General features: G+C 38.0%; 1 protein-coding gene across 1 annotated transcript in view; it reads left to right on the plus strand.

Moving 5' to 3' along the window:
- Positions 1-16,540, plus strand: part of TES (testin LIM domain protein) — a 32,753-nt gene extending 16,213 nt beyond the window's left edge. Inside the window, exons 3-7 of the mRNA XM_032221670.1 lie at positions 1,392-1,644; positions 2,766-3,101; positions 6,015-6,230; positions 9,474-9,632; positions 13,399-16,540. Coding sequence (XP_032077561.1) covers positions 1,392-1,644; positions 2,766-3,101; positions 6,015-6,230; positions 9,474-9,632; positions 13,399-13,590 — 1,156 coding nt within the window. The 3' untranslated portion in view covers positions 13,591-16,540. The remainder of the gene's footprint in view (positions 1-1,391; positions 1,645-2,765; positions 3,102-6,014; positions 6,231-9,473; positions 9,633-13,398) is intronic.
- Positions 16,541-17,195: the final 655 nt, after the last annotated feature.

Genomic DNA, 17,195 nt, shown 5'->3' on the forward strand with positions numbered 1-17,195 from the left:
AACACAGACGTGCACACGCGCACGCGCACACACACACACACACACAGGATTTGCTTTAAAACCTACAGTTTCATATTTTTCCACTAGGTGGGAGTATAACACTTGTTACAGTTTTTAATAAATTCTATAAGTGGGGGGGGGGGGGGAACCAGAATTCTTCATTTAGTTATAAGGAAAATTCCTAACATACCAGTTGAGGAATTTAAATTACTGCTATGTGTCCAATGATGTAAAAGGCCTTAAATCTGCATAATTGTGATCATTACATTTATTTTAGGATAAGGTGTCCAATTTAGTATTCCAGGACCATATATGGCCTGGAACTGTACTTCAGTGTTTTCAGATTTTGAAATCTTGGTTGCTGCTCACATTGTAGAAAGTAGGATGTGAATAAAATCTTTATATTCTTGAGCATTTTCAGAAATCTGGGGAGATTTGTGTTGTGTAAAAGAGACTCCAAATTGCAGTTAATAATAAAAACATAAAAATATGACCGTCGGATCAGATTGGTTAAAGTGATCAAGGAAAACATTGTGGAGTGACCACAAGCAGAAAGCAGAAGCAGATCCATATTCCACTGTTGTGTGCCTATCGTTATTGAAAGGAATGCTGTTCTCAAATGAATGATAACAATTTAATCTTAGAATCAGTAGTTTTGAATAGTTCTGTTATGTCTTTGCCTTGGAAGGTAGTGACCTAAATTAAAATTATTAGCAACACAGTCAGTTCATTTTAATTTTTTCTGAAATGTAACCATTACTTTCCTATTGGTTTGGATGTAAATTGGGAAACAGTGTATATACTTTTTTGTATTTAAATATAATTTAGAAGGAAAACCTATAGTTTAAAAATTGTAAATTGAGACAAAAATCTGTTAAGTATGTTATAAAAACTAAAGATAGAGAAAATACAATAAAATTGGTAGTTTTAAATTAAAGAACAACAAACATCAAATGCTGTTTCATTCTTGCCTATATATAACTTTATTTCTTTAACAGGTTTATATAACTGTTCAATTCACAAATTTAAAATCCAGTTTAACCCACTGGCCCCCCTCCTCTTTGCTATTTATTAACAACAGAACAAATAACCAACTCATGCTACATCCCATAAGGGCACGTTCCGACATTTGGATGCTACTTAAAACTCCTTCTCAAGATTATTAGATGCCCACAGAAGAAATATATGTAATTCAGGGGTGAACTATGGAGTCCTGAGTGCTCTCTGAGCTTGGTTGTTTTCTTGTAGACATTTCATTATCCAGCTAGATAAAATCTTCAGTGCTAGAATTAAAGTAAATTGGGATTCTGCTGGGCTGAATAAGTTCTACAAGACTAGTTCTATTCTCATGTATCTATGTTGCCTAAATTATGCTTCTCTTTTGAACCTAGAAAAATATGTCGAAATTGCAAGTGTGGCCAAGAAGAACATGATATTCCCACCAGTAATGAAGATGACCGCAAAGTGGGAAAGCTCTTTGAGGATACAAAGTATACTACTCTAATTGCAAAGCTGAAATCAGATGGTATTCCCATGTATAAGCGTAATGTAATGATACTGACTAATCCTGTGACAGCCAAGAAGAATGTGTCCATCAATACAGTAACTTACGAATGGGCACCTCCTGTTCAGAATCAAACCTTGGTGAGATATCAGCTTAGGATCATAAAGATTCATATGTTAGTAAGGAATAATTATCCTTTCTGCTTATAGTGGAGTTGGGAGGAGACAAGCAAGTCAGGAAGAGTCTCTTTTGGCAGGCAGCAAGTATATATAAGGAATGCAATATGCAAATGACATAATTGTCTCAGCTATAATTCATGATTGAATATGCAAATAAGAGGAATTTAGTTTCCTGGATTTCCTGTGCACATTTCTCTTCAAGCAGCCGAGTGCAATTGTTTTGCAGCATGGACATAAGAAAAATAATGGTGTTTGAGTGAGACTAAGAAGGAAGGGGACATGAGTTTGTGTTCATAGTTAGAAGTAAGTATTACATTGGAGGCATCCCAGGCACTTAAGATGATTTATGAATCCCCCAAATGAACCATTTTAAAATGACATCCTGAAATGGGACACCACACTGGGAAAAAACCCCATGAACCTATGTCATCACTTAAAGGCTGTGGAATAGCACTCAAGCATGCACATTTCTGTTACTGTATATGGTCAGACTAAATTCAGTATTGTCAACCAAAAGAAAAAGCTCCCTTTGGTTTATTATACTATTCCTGTAGATGAGGTAGTTGGATAGCCTTGTTGGGATTTTTCTTTTTTTTTACTTTTAGTGCTTCAGTCCTAAGTTTATACAATGTCATTCTGGGTGATCTAAAACAGAAGCACTTGTAAACCTTAAAGGGCTAGGTTTTAGGGATTATTTGAGAAACTTTGGGAAGATATTTGTCAGATTTATTATATTTTGCCATTAGGAAAACTAATCCTTTTTCTGTTGGGAGAAAATAATCTTTCTGTTATTAGACCAATAGCAAATCATAGTTAGGATAAAAGCTAACCAATGCAGCTAAAATTATGCAGTGCTAGCGCTGAGTGGCAGTGGAGGAAAGCCACACACTTATAACTTTAAATCTAAATTCTGACTCGTTGTTCCAAGTGACTCAGCAGCTCCATCATGTACACCTTGTTCTCTGTTTCCCCTGAAGATGAGCAATTTCTACAGAGCACTCCTAATCTCCTTTCCTTTTTTTTGTTTAGAAAGCTGGAATCCCATGGACCATTAATTCTAGCCCTCTCTCCTCACTCTTTAGGCAAGGCACTACATGCAGATGCTTCCAAAGGAGAAACAGCCCGTGGCTGGCTCGGAAGGGGCTCAGTACCGCAAGAAACAGTTGGCCAAGCAGCTGCCTGCTCACGATCAGGACCCTTCCAAATGCCACGAGCTGACACCTAATGAGGTGAAGCAGATGGAGCAGTTTGTGAAGAAATACAAGACCGAAGCGCTGGGCGTGGGTGATGTTAAGCTTCCCAGTGAAGTGGAAGGGAAAGCCGGGGAGAAGGATATCCTGAGTAATGGCGAGAAGGGAACCTCCACTACCGTAGGAGCCATGGAAGGCAAACAGGCCGGTCAGAAGGGAACTCAATATGTAAGTGGGTGATGCGTGTGTATGTGAGTGTGTGCATGTCCAAACAGCGGATCAAAGAAAATAAATTATTTGGAGGTTTATTCTCTCATAATGTGCTTCCTGTATTTTGCAGCTTAATGTATTATAACTTTGCCTCTTTTTAAAAAAGAAATGCGAGATTTTGCTTGGATAAAATCTTATCCTTTTAAATGCTATTGCTTTAAGGGGGTTTTCTGCAAACTAGAATTGGTAGAACAAAAATAAAAGCCTATGGCGACCAGGATTGATCATTACTGATGGGAGAGGGATCCATAGAATCTGACAATTTTTACTGCTGGTTAGACTTTAATGTTAAAAAATTTCTCTAGAGATCATCTAGATCATCTAGGCTCAGTACAAGAATCTTTCTTTTAACAAGTAACTGAGATGTAGCAGTGCAGGATTTGCTTAAATATCTTTAGGGGAAGTCACCGTATATTAGACAGCCACAATTAAAAATATATTTCAAAAGCTGAGCCAAAATATCCACTTCATAATTGGAATATCTTCTGGGCAGTAACAGAAAGCAGTTCAACCATGCAGAGCTCTTACAATAATATTAATATAACATGCCCAACTGGAGATCTGCATAAAGATCAATATTTTGTCTTTTGCTGGTGAGCGAACTATATTTAGATGAGAGCCATTAGTTCCCCGTGTGCTGTATTATTCCTTTTTAAATGTTTTTCAAGAGGAAAACTAAGAACCCTGCAGGAAAACAAATCTCCCTAGAGGGGGAGAGGGAAACTGACCATTGAATGGGAACCAACAAAAGAAAGCCAATCTTGTTTCCTTTTTCCCCACTTAATTTAAAAAGAAGGTGCTTTGGTTCCACTTTAAAATTGAATTTACAACTTCCTCATTGTTTCTTTCAATGAGTCAGGAAAACAGATACACTAGAAAGCCAGTGTGCTATACAGACACAGATGCACGTTCCCCTCCCCTCCGTTTATCGATGTTCATCGGGAGACTTTCTGGCTGAGGTGGGGGAGAAATATGTTGAAACTTTGGTAACCTGAGATTTGGACACTTTTCTCTTTCTCCAGAGTGGCCATAAAAAGCAGAGTTCAAATATCTGCTTCCTAACTTAAATATATTATCATTTTCTGAAATCCAAACTGAGTGTTCTACTTAGTTAAACTCACGTTGTTAAAGTCATGAATGATTCTCACACTCAGAGACAGAAATAACTATTTAACTCTAGCCTTTTAAATAATTTGGGGTTATCACTATGATGCATCACCAGTTTATTTATTGACACCTTTGGATACCTTCCAAACTTCCTATTCCATCTTTTAAATGACAGTGGTATGTTGCCTCCAAGCATCTTTTTTCCCCCCAAGAATGCTTTAGGATCCCATGTAAATGTCATAAGGCTTCTTAAAAACTTAAATGGTTGTAGCCTAGTGTAATGTTTCTCAGCCTTGACAACTTTAAGATATGTGGACTTCAACTCCCAGAATTCTCTAGTCAGCAAAAGTTGAGAAACACTGGTCTTAGGGCCTTTGTTTGAAAGTGTGCTCAACTTTAGGCAACAAAAGTTTCCTGGAAGGAACATCCTCAAATGTTTCAGGGACTTGTGCCCATCACATACAAAATACCAGTTTATAGTCAATACATAGTATGTTTTTGTCACATATAATGAAAAAGTGGTTGTGTTCTAATTTTTCTTTGCCACCATACCATGAAATTTATTTCAGTAATATTCTTGTCTGTTACTGGTAACTATATTCTAATGTCTGAGATCAAACTGTTACAAAACTTGTAAATCTCAGGCTGATTTACACATTTATTTAAAAGATCTGTTCAAATAAAATACGAGCTATGTCCATCCCATGCTAAATCATGAATTATTCAGTAACTGAAGGTTCATCACATAACCAGCCATTCACCTTTAAGGCTTTTGAGACTAGCAATTTTTCCAAATATCTTACATAAACATAAACCAAAGTACCCAATAGTTCAAGAAGGAAAAACAGGAGTCATTGACGACAGTGGTCTCCAACCTTGGCAACTTTAAGACCTGTGGACTTCAACTCCCAGAGTTCCTCAGCCAGCTCTGGGAGTTGAAGTCCACAAGTCTTAAAGTTGCCAAGGTTGGAGACCACTGATCTACAACATAGACTCTAACAGCTACAACGTAAGATAGACAAGCAGAAGAATGCATCCATGAATACTAAGTAATGGTCAGAAAACACGATGGAAACTCCTTGATTTCACTACACATGAACAATTTCAAGCATAGTTTCAACTGGAAAACTGTGAGATTCTAGACCAAACTAAATCTAAGAACACTAGGGAATTCTGGAAACTTGGTCCTTAGACAAATCAGCCAGCCACATATATAAATCACATTTATATATCATTCAAACGAGATTAAAAGAGTCTAAAAGAGACCCAAGAGGCTAAAAAGGGAACGAAAAAGACCAGCAATTAACACCCAGATGGGCGGACATTTACATTAGGATTAATATATGACAAAAAAGCAGTGAGCAACACCCTAATCAAAGAAATGCCAAGGAGAAATGAACTCCCTACTAACTCGGATAGAGCAATCTATTGTATATAACCAAACCCCATTCTTTTCTAGCACAGATGTTACTTTGCCAGCTAATGAAACATTTACCAAAAAAACAACCCAGCTCAGAGAGCACCAAGGACTCCATAGTTTATTTAGCTCTTACTGTATCTGTTATCTTCCAATTTGAACATATTTTCCCTTTCATGTTTTGCTTGTTGTACTTTTGTGCTTTTAATCTACTTGCCGCTCAAAACTGTTCTGAATGGGTTGCCTACAAAATAAATAAATAAATCATACATAAGTACACACACACACACACACACACACACACATATGTTCAGTTCCCCGGTATGATTTTTGTGGTTTCTTTGCAGTTCTGTTTCAGGTGCAATCAAAATATGAAGGAAGGTGACCCAGCTGTGTATGCTGAACGGGCTGGATATGACAAACTCTGGCATCCTGCTTGCTTTGTCTGCTGCACCTGCAGTGAACTCCTGGTAGATATGATCTATTTCTGGAAAAATGGAAAACTCTATTGTGGCCGACACTACTGTGACAGTGAAAAACCTCGCTGTGCTGGATGTGATGAGGTGAGCAAGAGTCTTCCTGGTTGTTCTTTAGTGCCTAAAAGAACTAATGAGGCAATAATCCCTTTTGCCCAGTTTTCTATCTGCCAAGATTGGCCACCAATGCCAAGCACTTGTAAAGATACTCTCTGGTCAGAATCTGAGTGTGATGCTTAGCAATTCTAGCTTTTAACCTTGTCAAGTCTTTTTTTATACAAGGAGAAAAAAGTTAAAGAACTCCATGCAACTTTGAATTCCAGTGGCAAATTATTTCCTTTAACTCCTGAAATAATTTAACTGGTTGGCCTCCTGAAGGCACTGGAGGGCAAAAAAATGGTCCTACGGTTTGCCCGTAGTACCGTTTTTGCCTTCCGGAGGCTTCAGGGAAGCCTTCAGAGGGCGAAAAACAGCCAAAAAAGAAGGCTAAAGGGAGCTGACAGGGCAATGCCTGGCATCTCCTAACAAATGGCTTCACGTGCCATCTGTGGCATGGGTGCCATGGGTTCGCTGTTGTGGCCCAGCAGGAGCCGTTGGAGCTGCCAACAGACTCCAATAGCAAGGGACCCTATGAGTCAGCTCTGGAAGATGTGGAGGACCCTGGACAGGGTTCAGACTCCGAGCAGGAACCAGAGAGGCTGGTTGGCCACCAGGAGGCGCCTGAGGTATGGAGCAGCAGTGAAAGCCAAAAGGAGTGTGTTCCTGATGTCAGGCCCTGGAGCAGTGGTGAAAATGTCAGGCCCTTGAGCAGTGAGGAAGTGCAGAGGGAATTGGTCCTGGATGCCCAGCAGAGATGGGTGGATAAGCGCCGGCAGCAATTACGGAGACAAAGGAGATAATTGGACCCAGGTGGTTGTGATTAGGCTCCTCCCAAGAGAGTATATAAGAAGAGACTTTGAGAGGAGGCTTTTTGCAGGACTCAACTATTATACTAAAGCTCTGGTGTGTATTTCTTATCTGTGTGAAGTCTGGGTTGCTGCCAAAGTCTTGTCGGTGTGTTAATTTACTGTGAATAAATTGTCTAGCAGTAATCTTGTGTCGGTGTGACTCACCGTACGGAGGGGAATCAGAACAGTTCGCTATCACCTATCGTCTAGGAGATGCTTTAGGAACATTGTTGATAGAATAGTCCTCATGGATCAGGGCAAGGTTCATTTTATTGCAGCATTTTTCCTTTCACAGTGGCCAGAAAATATTACCCCAGTTGTTCCATTGTGAGTGGTGTTTATAAGCAGATAAAGCCCTTCATATATCTAACCTCCATGAATTTATCCCCTCCCTTTTGAAAGACATCCAAAGTAATGGCCATTATCATGTCCTCTGGTAATGAATTCCACAGGTTATTTATGCACTTCATAAAAATGTGCTTTCTTTTATCTAAACTTTCTATTCAGCTTAACTGAAAACCCTAGTCATGCAATTTGAAGAGAAGTACTTCTCTGTACTTTATATTACTTTATGCATCTCAATCAGATTCTGTTCATCCCCCAAAACTCCCAAATAGTCAATCCGTTTCTCACAAGAAGGTATTAAAACCCCAATAGAGTTGATAGTCCTCTTCTGCATTTTTGCCATTTCTATTATGTCCTCTTTTTAAAATGTGAGGACCAGAAATTGCATGCTATTTCAGATGCAAATATGTAATAACTTTCTTTATTGACTACAACCGTCTCATTTTTATTTTTGCCTGTTTTTCTAAAGGATCCTAGTATGGAATTATATTTTTCTCTAGATTGCTGTATTCTGAGTTGACATTTTTCTTGAAATACTCCAAGAATATTTTTCCTATTGGTTCTGAGTGTGAAGTTATGGATTTTGCCCTAATGTGCATTCCTTTGTGCTTACTTAAACTGAACAATGGATAATTTGTCAAGATGTTTATTACAATATAATGGTTTAAACCAATTTTAAGTAAAGTTAACTATAAATTCTTATCATCTTACCCAAAATAAAAGTAAACAGTTTTCCAAGGCTGTTTACTTAGACATATTAGACTTCATAGATAAATTCCACAACTATGATGCATTCATTATGAACAGTGGCCTTTAAAAAGCCCCTGGATCTCTGAGCTTATCTCAATATAATACTATTTTTAATTGAGAACCACTTGAAGTTGTAGACAATCAGAAAACTCTTAAATAGATTTTGTCCTAGTTATAACACTTAATCCAGTTGTTTGTCACTTCAGACTGATGTGTGTCTCTCTCTTCTGTTACATATTGTTTTGCCATGTAGATGGTATGGCTCATCAATTAATTATCCTAGCGTACCAGTTCAGTGAGAATTAAATTCTGTAAAATCAGTTCAATGCATCAGTTGCACATGACAATTCAATTGCCACATAACTATTCAAACTATTCTCCAAGGCACCTGAGGGTAGAACAAGAAGCAATGGGTGGAAACTAATCAAGGAGAGAAGCAACTTAGAACTGAGGAGAAATTTCCTGACAGTTAGAACAGTGAATCAGTGGAACAGCTTGCCTCCAGAAGTTGTGAATGCCCCAACACTGGAAGTCTTTAAGAAGATGTTGGATAGCCATTTGTCTGAAACGGTATAGGGTTTCCTGCCTAGGCAAGGGGTTGGACTAGAAGACCTCCAAGGTCCCTTTCAACTCTGCTATTGTATTGTATTATTGTATAACAATTCCTACAAATCCAAGGGGGAGGGAGAGGAGGAGAGAAAGGAGGAGTAGAAAGGGGAGAGAGGAGAATGAGAGAAGAAGGGGAAGTTGAGAAGGGAAGGATGACAGAGGGAAGAAAGGAGGGAGGGAGAGGAGAGAGGGAGAAGAAAGTGATGGATAAGGTACAAATATGGTGAATGGAGAACAGAAGAGCCAATAATTAGTTTTGGAAGTTGATGGTAAGATGAATTGATGTAAATACTTAATAATACAATATGATATTGACTATGTAATAGTATACATGTGATTATATGTTATGAAAATGAAAAAATAAAAAAACTTTATAACAAAAAAACCAATTCCCATAAATCTTTAGCATTAACCACAGTTACAGTTTTGTACAGCTCTATAAAAATAATTTGTTGTTAAATGAAATTAAAATGAGGGGAGTGGCTGTTCTTCATTTTCACTGGGTTTTTTTTAAAAAAAAACCTGGGAAATTTAATTGAAAAATCCTATCTATTAAATAGAACAAATTAATATCACACAAAGGCATGCAGGAAGCATGTCTTAGTTCATGTGCTATGGTAGGAGAAAACAATTGTGCAGCTAGATTAATGTGAACCTGGTAACTTTGTCTTTCCTGTAGCTTATTTTCAACAATGAGTATACACAAGCTGAAGGTCAAAACTGGCATCTGAAGCATTTCTGCTGCTTTGATTGTGACTGTGTCTTGGCTGGAGAAATCTACGTCATGGTTAATGAAAAGCCCACCTGCAAACCCTGTTATGTGAAGAATCATGCTGTGGTAAGAAAGTCTAGCTTTGCCTGGAATATATATTGCAACTACTGTGTAAATGGACATTCACAAACCTCATGAGTAGTTCCTGAAAGGCCATTCTCCAGGAGAGAGAAAAAAGAGAGAATACAATCTTATACATTGTAAATCTTTATGGTATACTGTAAGTAAGATAATACAGTATGTAATAACTACTAGCTGATTCCCAATCTTCCTTTTGAGATTTTTGAGAAAATGATGGTGCTTGTCAAAGTTATCAGGGCCCTTTTCATTTGGGATTCAGAATGCGAATTCTGGGCATGAAGCAAAAATTGCACTAGTGGTCTGTCTATATCAGGTGTTTGATATAGGAGGGTACTCCTTCTGGTCCTTTTAGATCTCTTGATAGCCACTCATGTTATCCTCCAAGATTGCCTGCAACTGTTGAGAGTCAGTTTCAAAGCCACTCTTTTAAAATATTTCAATTCCTTCCTATTCAATTCTGTACAAAGATGTTGGATAAGTTCACATTTCAATTCAGTTTACAGGGTCTTCTCTAATGACACCCACTTATACATTATCATTGTAGGTTAGATAGAAATTCAGTGGAAAGGCTGGCATAGTGCTCAGAGACTGTAAGGGTGTTGATGAGAAAAATACAAGATTTACTCCTGCAGCATACAAGATTGGACTATTATAAAATGGAGTATGTGTTCTAACATCAGCAATGTGATTATTAATTTATATCTGTCCTTGTATGATGTTCTGAGCACAACTTTGAAATCAGGAGGGCTATGGCTCAGTAGTAAGGGACGTGTTTTGCACTTGGGTACAGTGGTGTATTAACCATTAAGCAGACTAAGTACGTGCTTAGGCACCAGATTCAAGTGGCACCCCAAAGTTGAGAAAGAAAGAAAAAACAATGAAGATTTGTACAGTATGTCCAAAGGAGGGGGGGCACCAAGATTTGTCGGTGCTTAGGGCACCAGTGAGCCTTAATCCACCACTGCTTGGATAGTTCCAATTTCAATTTCTAGATAGATTTGGAAAAACTTCTGCCTGAAATCCATGAGAGCTGCTGATTGGCAAATATTGATGATTGTGGACCATTGATCTGACACAGCATGAGTTGTAGCATTGTAGTTAAGGGACTGGTCTAGGATGAGGAAGACTGGATCCTAAGGTGGCTTTCAGCTTTGAAAACACTTTGGAGCATTTATTTTCTTAATCCAGGAAGGAAGATCCCCATGTAAGACCCCATAAGCTCCTGGAGGAAATATGACATATAAATCAAGAGAACTTCTTGTGTTCTGTATGGTAGTACCTGTAAATAAATACTACAAAAATGCAAAACAAGGTAGGGAAGTTGAACTCCAAAGATCTTATGTGGCCACTAAAACTCTCTCTGAACACAGTTCCTGAAAATTAGCAAAACAGTTTTTCCAGATAGGAAATGAGAAAAAAATTGTAGCATAATCCTTCAAATGGGAAGGTGGGAAGCCAAATCTCCAGCCCCAAGCCAAGAAAACCCTATGCTCTTAACACACTGTTGCTCACTTTGTATCATTATTGCATGCCCTTTTGCACAAGGAAACGTTTCTTTGAAGAACTGAGCAAAGCAGCTATTTCCATAAGCAAAAAAGGTTTGCTCTATGTACAACGTAATCTTGAATAGAATTTATCTCAGTGAGACAAATCAAGCTATTGCTACATTTAGTATTGCTTTAAAGCAAATTCAGAGCAAGAATAAGTGGGCATGTGAAAGAAACACGAAGATCAGAGAATAACACTGTCTAGCACATAAATGTTCAGGTTTGAAGGATAGTTGATCATAGAAATATAAGATATGATAGATACATGTTGATGAATTGCTTTGTTTGAACTTTGAATTTGCAGGATGACTTCAGATCTTTGCTTTTTTGTCTGGTATCTAAGCTTGATGAGTATACAATTATTGTGATATTTATTTTCATACTCGTGTTTCCATGAAATTAAGATAAGGTCTTATTTTCTTTTGACCTCTGAAATAAGCGCTTGGCCTTATTTTTGGGGAGGTCTTACTATTTTTGCAGGAGGCCCCTTATCCTCGGCCCGCGGATCAGCTGATCCAGAGAGGGTCAGAAGTTCTGTCTCTTTCTGGCACACCTTTGTTAACCCTGCCACTAAGAGAAGGGGCACAGTAGCAAAGGTTTGTGGGATTGGCCTCTGCGAGGCCATTCCATGTGGATGACAGGTGCATGTAGGGTGTTTGGGGTATGTTCCCCCCTTCTCCTCCCCTAGGAAATTGCGGGGACCAGCTGCGCATGCAGTTAAATATTTTATTTTATTTTAGCCTTGCACTCAAAAGCTCAATTGGGCTTATTATCCAAGGAGGTCTTATTTTCAGAGAAATGGTATTACAATTTTGTGGATTGTATTTCGACTTTAATGAACTGCTTTGAGTCAGCTATGCTGCAACATCCTAAAAGCCCCAGCAATGAATGAATCCCAAGAACAGCACAAACTAAACACTCTATATGCAGGGATGGAAAAGGGTATGCATGTGTATAGAGAAACAGCCCAATCCTATTGTGGCTTACAGAATTCCTGTACTATAAAATAAGTTGGAGGCAAAGAGATCAAAATTAATACAGACTACAGGAATGAAAATTTGAAAAGGGAAGTAACCATTCTAACCTCAAAATTATTTCATTGCTCAAAGACTTTTGGAAACAGCCAGTTATGAATAAGTTTCCTACATATATATCTTCAGGGAAGGAGCCAATTTCATCTCCATGGACAAACCTGTTCCTGCAGAAAATTTATGGCATACCTTCTTTGTTTTCATACATTATAGACAAGTTCTGCTTGGAGTAAAAACTGTAGTGTCAAAGAGAATTGGGTGCTAAGCTATAAAGGGCTTTAAAGATTGTATCCAGCATCTTGAATTGGCTGTCAGTGCAACTCCTACACAGTAGTAACAGACTAATGTGGCAGAGTTAGATTTGAGTTATTGATAAGTGGGCAGCTGCATTCTACTTACAGAGAGTCTTCAAGCATCTGTAGAGCCCATTGCACTATTTGAATCAAGTTTTAACAAGGGTATTAGTGCCACAACTAGCATCTATTCCAGGAAAGACTGAAACTGGTATATCCACTGAAACTGAGCAAAGGATTTCTCAGCCATGGCCTGTTCCACAGGTAATATCCATTAATCCAGGCTAATGCAAACTTGTCCTTTCAGAGGGATCCTGGAAGCAGCCAGCTTCTGAATTAATAGCTACTCTTATCTGTTTGCTTGATTCTAAGCTGATATTACCTCTCTTCTTCTTGTGCCATATCCATTATCGGATGTTGGTGATCATGTTGACGATCCTATTTTTATCAACAGCCACACAAAAAAAGTGTTGTTGAGTTTTGTCTAAACCAGTCCCTTAGAATTTGAAGCCATAATGTTCTTCTGCCTGGACCTCATTTGCTTCAATCTTTCCTCGGAGGATTAAGTATGCCGTATTTTTCTGGGTGCTGCATCACATGTCCAAAATATTCTAACTTTCACCTTTTTATGGTTTTGATGATTTCCCTTGGCTTTCCCATGGTATGAGAGGGGTATCGTTGCAAGGGGAAAGAACTGATATGCTAAAAATGCATATGCATTTAAGCGCACTACAAGTGATAAGATTATTGGCATTTTTGTGTCATAGATCTAGAAAAGTTCACTAATTTCAACTAGTCAGTTGTGTTGTGTTGAATATTCTGGTCTTCATTACCATCCAAGCTTTGAAAGAAATGAATGTTGATTTTCTTTACTCCTCAGGTTTGCCAAGGCTGCCACAATGCTATTGATCCTGAAGTTCAACGTGTGAGTTACAACAACTTCAACTGGCATGCTACCACAGAGTGCTTTCTGTGCTCCTGTTGCAGCAAGTGTCTGATTGGCCAGAAGTTCATGCCGGTGGAAGGAATGGTTTTCTGCTCAGTAGAATGCAAGAAAAAGATGATGTCCTAATGGGAAGGAAACCAAACTGGGAACCAAGTTTTGCCTTATTTCAAAGTCCTCTTCATGTCTACTGTATTGGGGGATTTTTAAAAAAACAAAATCAAAAGTATTAATGGCAGAATCCAAAGATTTTATATTACTAACTTGATTGTTTATGATTTAAATTCTTAGGCACATATCAGTGCTCATGGTTTCTTGTTGCAGAATGTTTTTCAAGATAGGGACTTCAATGTATTAACACACTTCAAAAATGTCCTATAGACGGATACAGTACCTCAGGCCATTAAATTGGACTGCATTTTCCATTATGAATAGTTGTTGGACTTGAGAATGAATCCTGATGAGAGTTGTGATGAGATATTGTGGAATCCCACAATATCTGGAAGACCATTGGCTTTGTATCTTGTCCTATAGTCCTCAGATTTTTCTTCTATATTATACAGATTCTTCAGTAACAAAATATTGATTGGATATGTTGTAGACCTTATGCCTTATATTGACATTTTCCAACTTAATGCATTCAAATGTGATTTGTTAAAATTCCCACACTTGCCAGTTAATAAAATACACCAGTAGTGTCCCTATAGTGTGAGTCTCATACTGAATTGTACTGTTTTAGACTCCATGAATATATGCATTCATGAGCAGTACTCCATTTATTGCAAGTCCCTGCATGTGCCATTATAGCATAGCATAGGAATTAACACTTTTGATATTTTTATATCAGGGAGTTTTTAAAGGGTGACATAATATTCCAACTGTTGAACACTAATATTTAACACCAGCCACTGAGCCCTTTGCCTTTAGAGCATTATAGTAGAATAAGGCATGAGATAGTGGCAAATATCTATAGCTCATGTGTAGGATGACAGTGGACATTCGTTCTCCAAGCTTGTGGGTTGTTTTCCAAATATTTTGTTACCAGGCTAGGTAACTTCTTTATGGGATAGTTTTTGCATGGTAGTTGACTGTGTGGCGCATTGTGGTATGGGAGCTGTGTGTTAGAATACAAACTTTTTCAGATAGCCATTGTGGAGAAATGAATGAAGATGTTACTTCGCCTGGTAACAAAACGTTCGGAAGCCACCCACAAGCTCGGAGAACAAACCTCCATGCTCGCAGTAAAGTGATAGATAGTAGATACTTGCATCAGCAGGCGGCAGCCTTCAAGCATAATTCCGATGATTCTTTTGAAAGTCTTTTAGCTCTCATTACCACAACAGATTGTAGCACTTACTAATTCTGGCTGATGCTGAAAAATATTAAGCAGCACCAAATATATTTATTTTAGAGACGATGATGAAGTTCCAGGACTGTAGGCAGGACATGGACATAGAAAAAAATATATTCTGGAAAAAGGAAAAGGATGGCTGTGGTTTTGCCAAAGTGTCTTAATTTAGTTTTCAATAAGCTTTGGGGTCAAAACACTCGACATTTGTCATCATTTTTCAATATTTGATTAAGTACACATTTTGCTCTTTAAGCTTAGAATGTGAACCTGTAGGAGCCGGATATAAATATGCACTCCTCTTTTCATCCTGTTTTTTCAGGAGGTTGGATTTATTGTTGAATGTGGCCAGTTTGCCTTGGGCAATGTAAAATCTTTGATATTAGGGACCCAGTTGCCTTTTGTTCCCCAGATTAATGATTTAATTTTTTGTAATCAGCATATCAGCAAATCCAGGATTTTGACATCTTCATTAGCACCAGCTCTTTTTTTATTTGTGTGTGTGTGTGTGTGTGCTTTTTACTGCGATATTCTTAAAATATCAAGAGATCTAATTAATTCCCTGAGCAATGAGAACATGGGCTGCGCAATTCCAATGGACTTTTGAAAGTACAAAAAAACCAAACTATTCTGTCATGCTTTGCAATAGCTCTGGGTTTGTTACTTCCCCTTATATTGTGTTGCTGAATCAAGTTAGGTCAAAAAAGCCATTTGAAGGACCTTCATTCATGTAGAGTGTAAATTGCCTCTGAAGCTGACATAGAGGCTATGTTTGCTGGACATCCAGTAATTCCCAGATCCTTTCTCTCTTCATGTATTGTAAGGGATATTTTTTCAATGTGATGTTTCTTGTATGCAAGCTGGTTCTGTTTTAGAATTCTTAAACAAATCCACTTGAGTGAAGAAGGTTTCCAATTGCTAACATTTGGCCAGTTAAGAATCCCAGAGATAAGATATAGTAAACATTATCCCCTCATATATTCTAGAATCTATCGAATCAAACATGAATTAAAATAATAAAATGCGTAAATGAGAACCTAGTCTTTTGCCAAACGTTCTACAGTACTTTGTTTCTAGAGATGCCCCTGGACTTGGTCTGCAAATACAGACTACAGGGGGGTTTTTTTTTTTTTTTTTTTGGGGGGGGGGGGTTGCATGTGTCTGTCTTCCAAGAATAAACCTTGGAAACTTTTAAGACATATAGCAGCCATAAAGATCCAAAGAAAAAGATGGCCTCCATGGCAAGGGGTGTTACTTGGAACCCTGACAACATAGGCATTTCCAGCCCCAGAATTCCCAAGCCAGCATGGGTAATTCTTGGAATGGAACTCCACACAATTTACATCTTCCAGGGCTGGGAAAACCTAACTTAAAATAAAGCAAATGCATGTGTGTATATAGTCACAGAGAAGAAGGTTGCCAGGTTTTTATTGTGCATTTAAAGGGGTAGAAGAAAGAGTGAGGAATAACTTTACCAGTTTGCATTCTAGTCAATTATAATTTCATCATGGCAATTATTTTGTATATGGACATGCTTTCTCAAGAATTTGAATTGGCAACAGCTGTGATATATTCTAAGATGTTCAAATCTGATACAGAAAAAATCAAACAATCCTGAACTTGTTTTTGATGAATTCGCCAGAAATTGAAGTGAGTAAACCAAGAAGTTACCTCACTTCATATCTGCTCAACCAGTGTCTCAGTTGACATTCTTTTGAGCAGTGGAAGCTTAATGACAACTTGGAATGTACTGAAAATGAACATAATAGCTGAACGCCTTTTTTCCATAAAATAAAAAAATCAGGTTTAGTATCCTGGTGGGACTGGTCAGTTCCTTTATATCAGTGGTCTCCAACCTTGGCAACTTTAAGACTTGTGGACTTCAACTCCTAGAGTTCCTCAGCCGGCAAAGCTGGCTGAGGAACTCTGGGAGTTGAAATCCACAGGTCTTAAAGTTGCCAAGGTTGGAGACCACTGCTTTATGTGATGTAGTAAGTAGCATGCTAAATGTAGGAAGATACACACAAAAGACTGTGGTGGGGAAATGGGTTGGCTTTGTAAACCTTATAAACTTATATATCTCAGCTCTTCTGACTAGTAACTGTATGCATATAAGAAATGCTCACAAATAAAATAAGTTGCTGGAATTAAATTTTCTTAGCTTTAGATTGTGTGTTTTATTGTCTATCTTGGCCACTGTAATGAGCATGCTATTCCAGCAGAGGGTGATGTGCTCAAAGGTTTTTGTTTTTTTTTTAAAAAAAGAGTTTGTTAAATAAGTTGAAATTAAATTTTACTTTTATGTTTTTAAAAAACAGCCCTTTCCTTTTTCATAATTCTAGACCCTTAATAATAGTTGCCTGAATAAGTCCTCCCAAAGACTTAT

Source organism: Thamnophis elegans, chromosome 7, assembly GCF_009769535.1.
Source record: "Thamnophis elegans isolate rThaEle1 chromosome 7, rThaEle1.pri, whole genome shotgun sequence".
Lineage (NCBI taxonomy): Eukaryota > Metazoa > Chordata > Lepidosauria > Squamata > Colubridae > Thamnophis > Thamnophis elegans.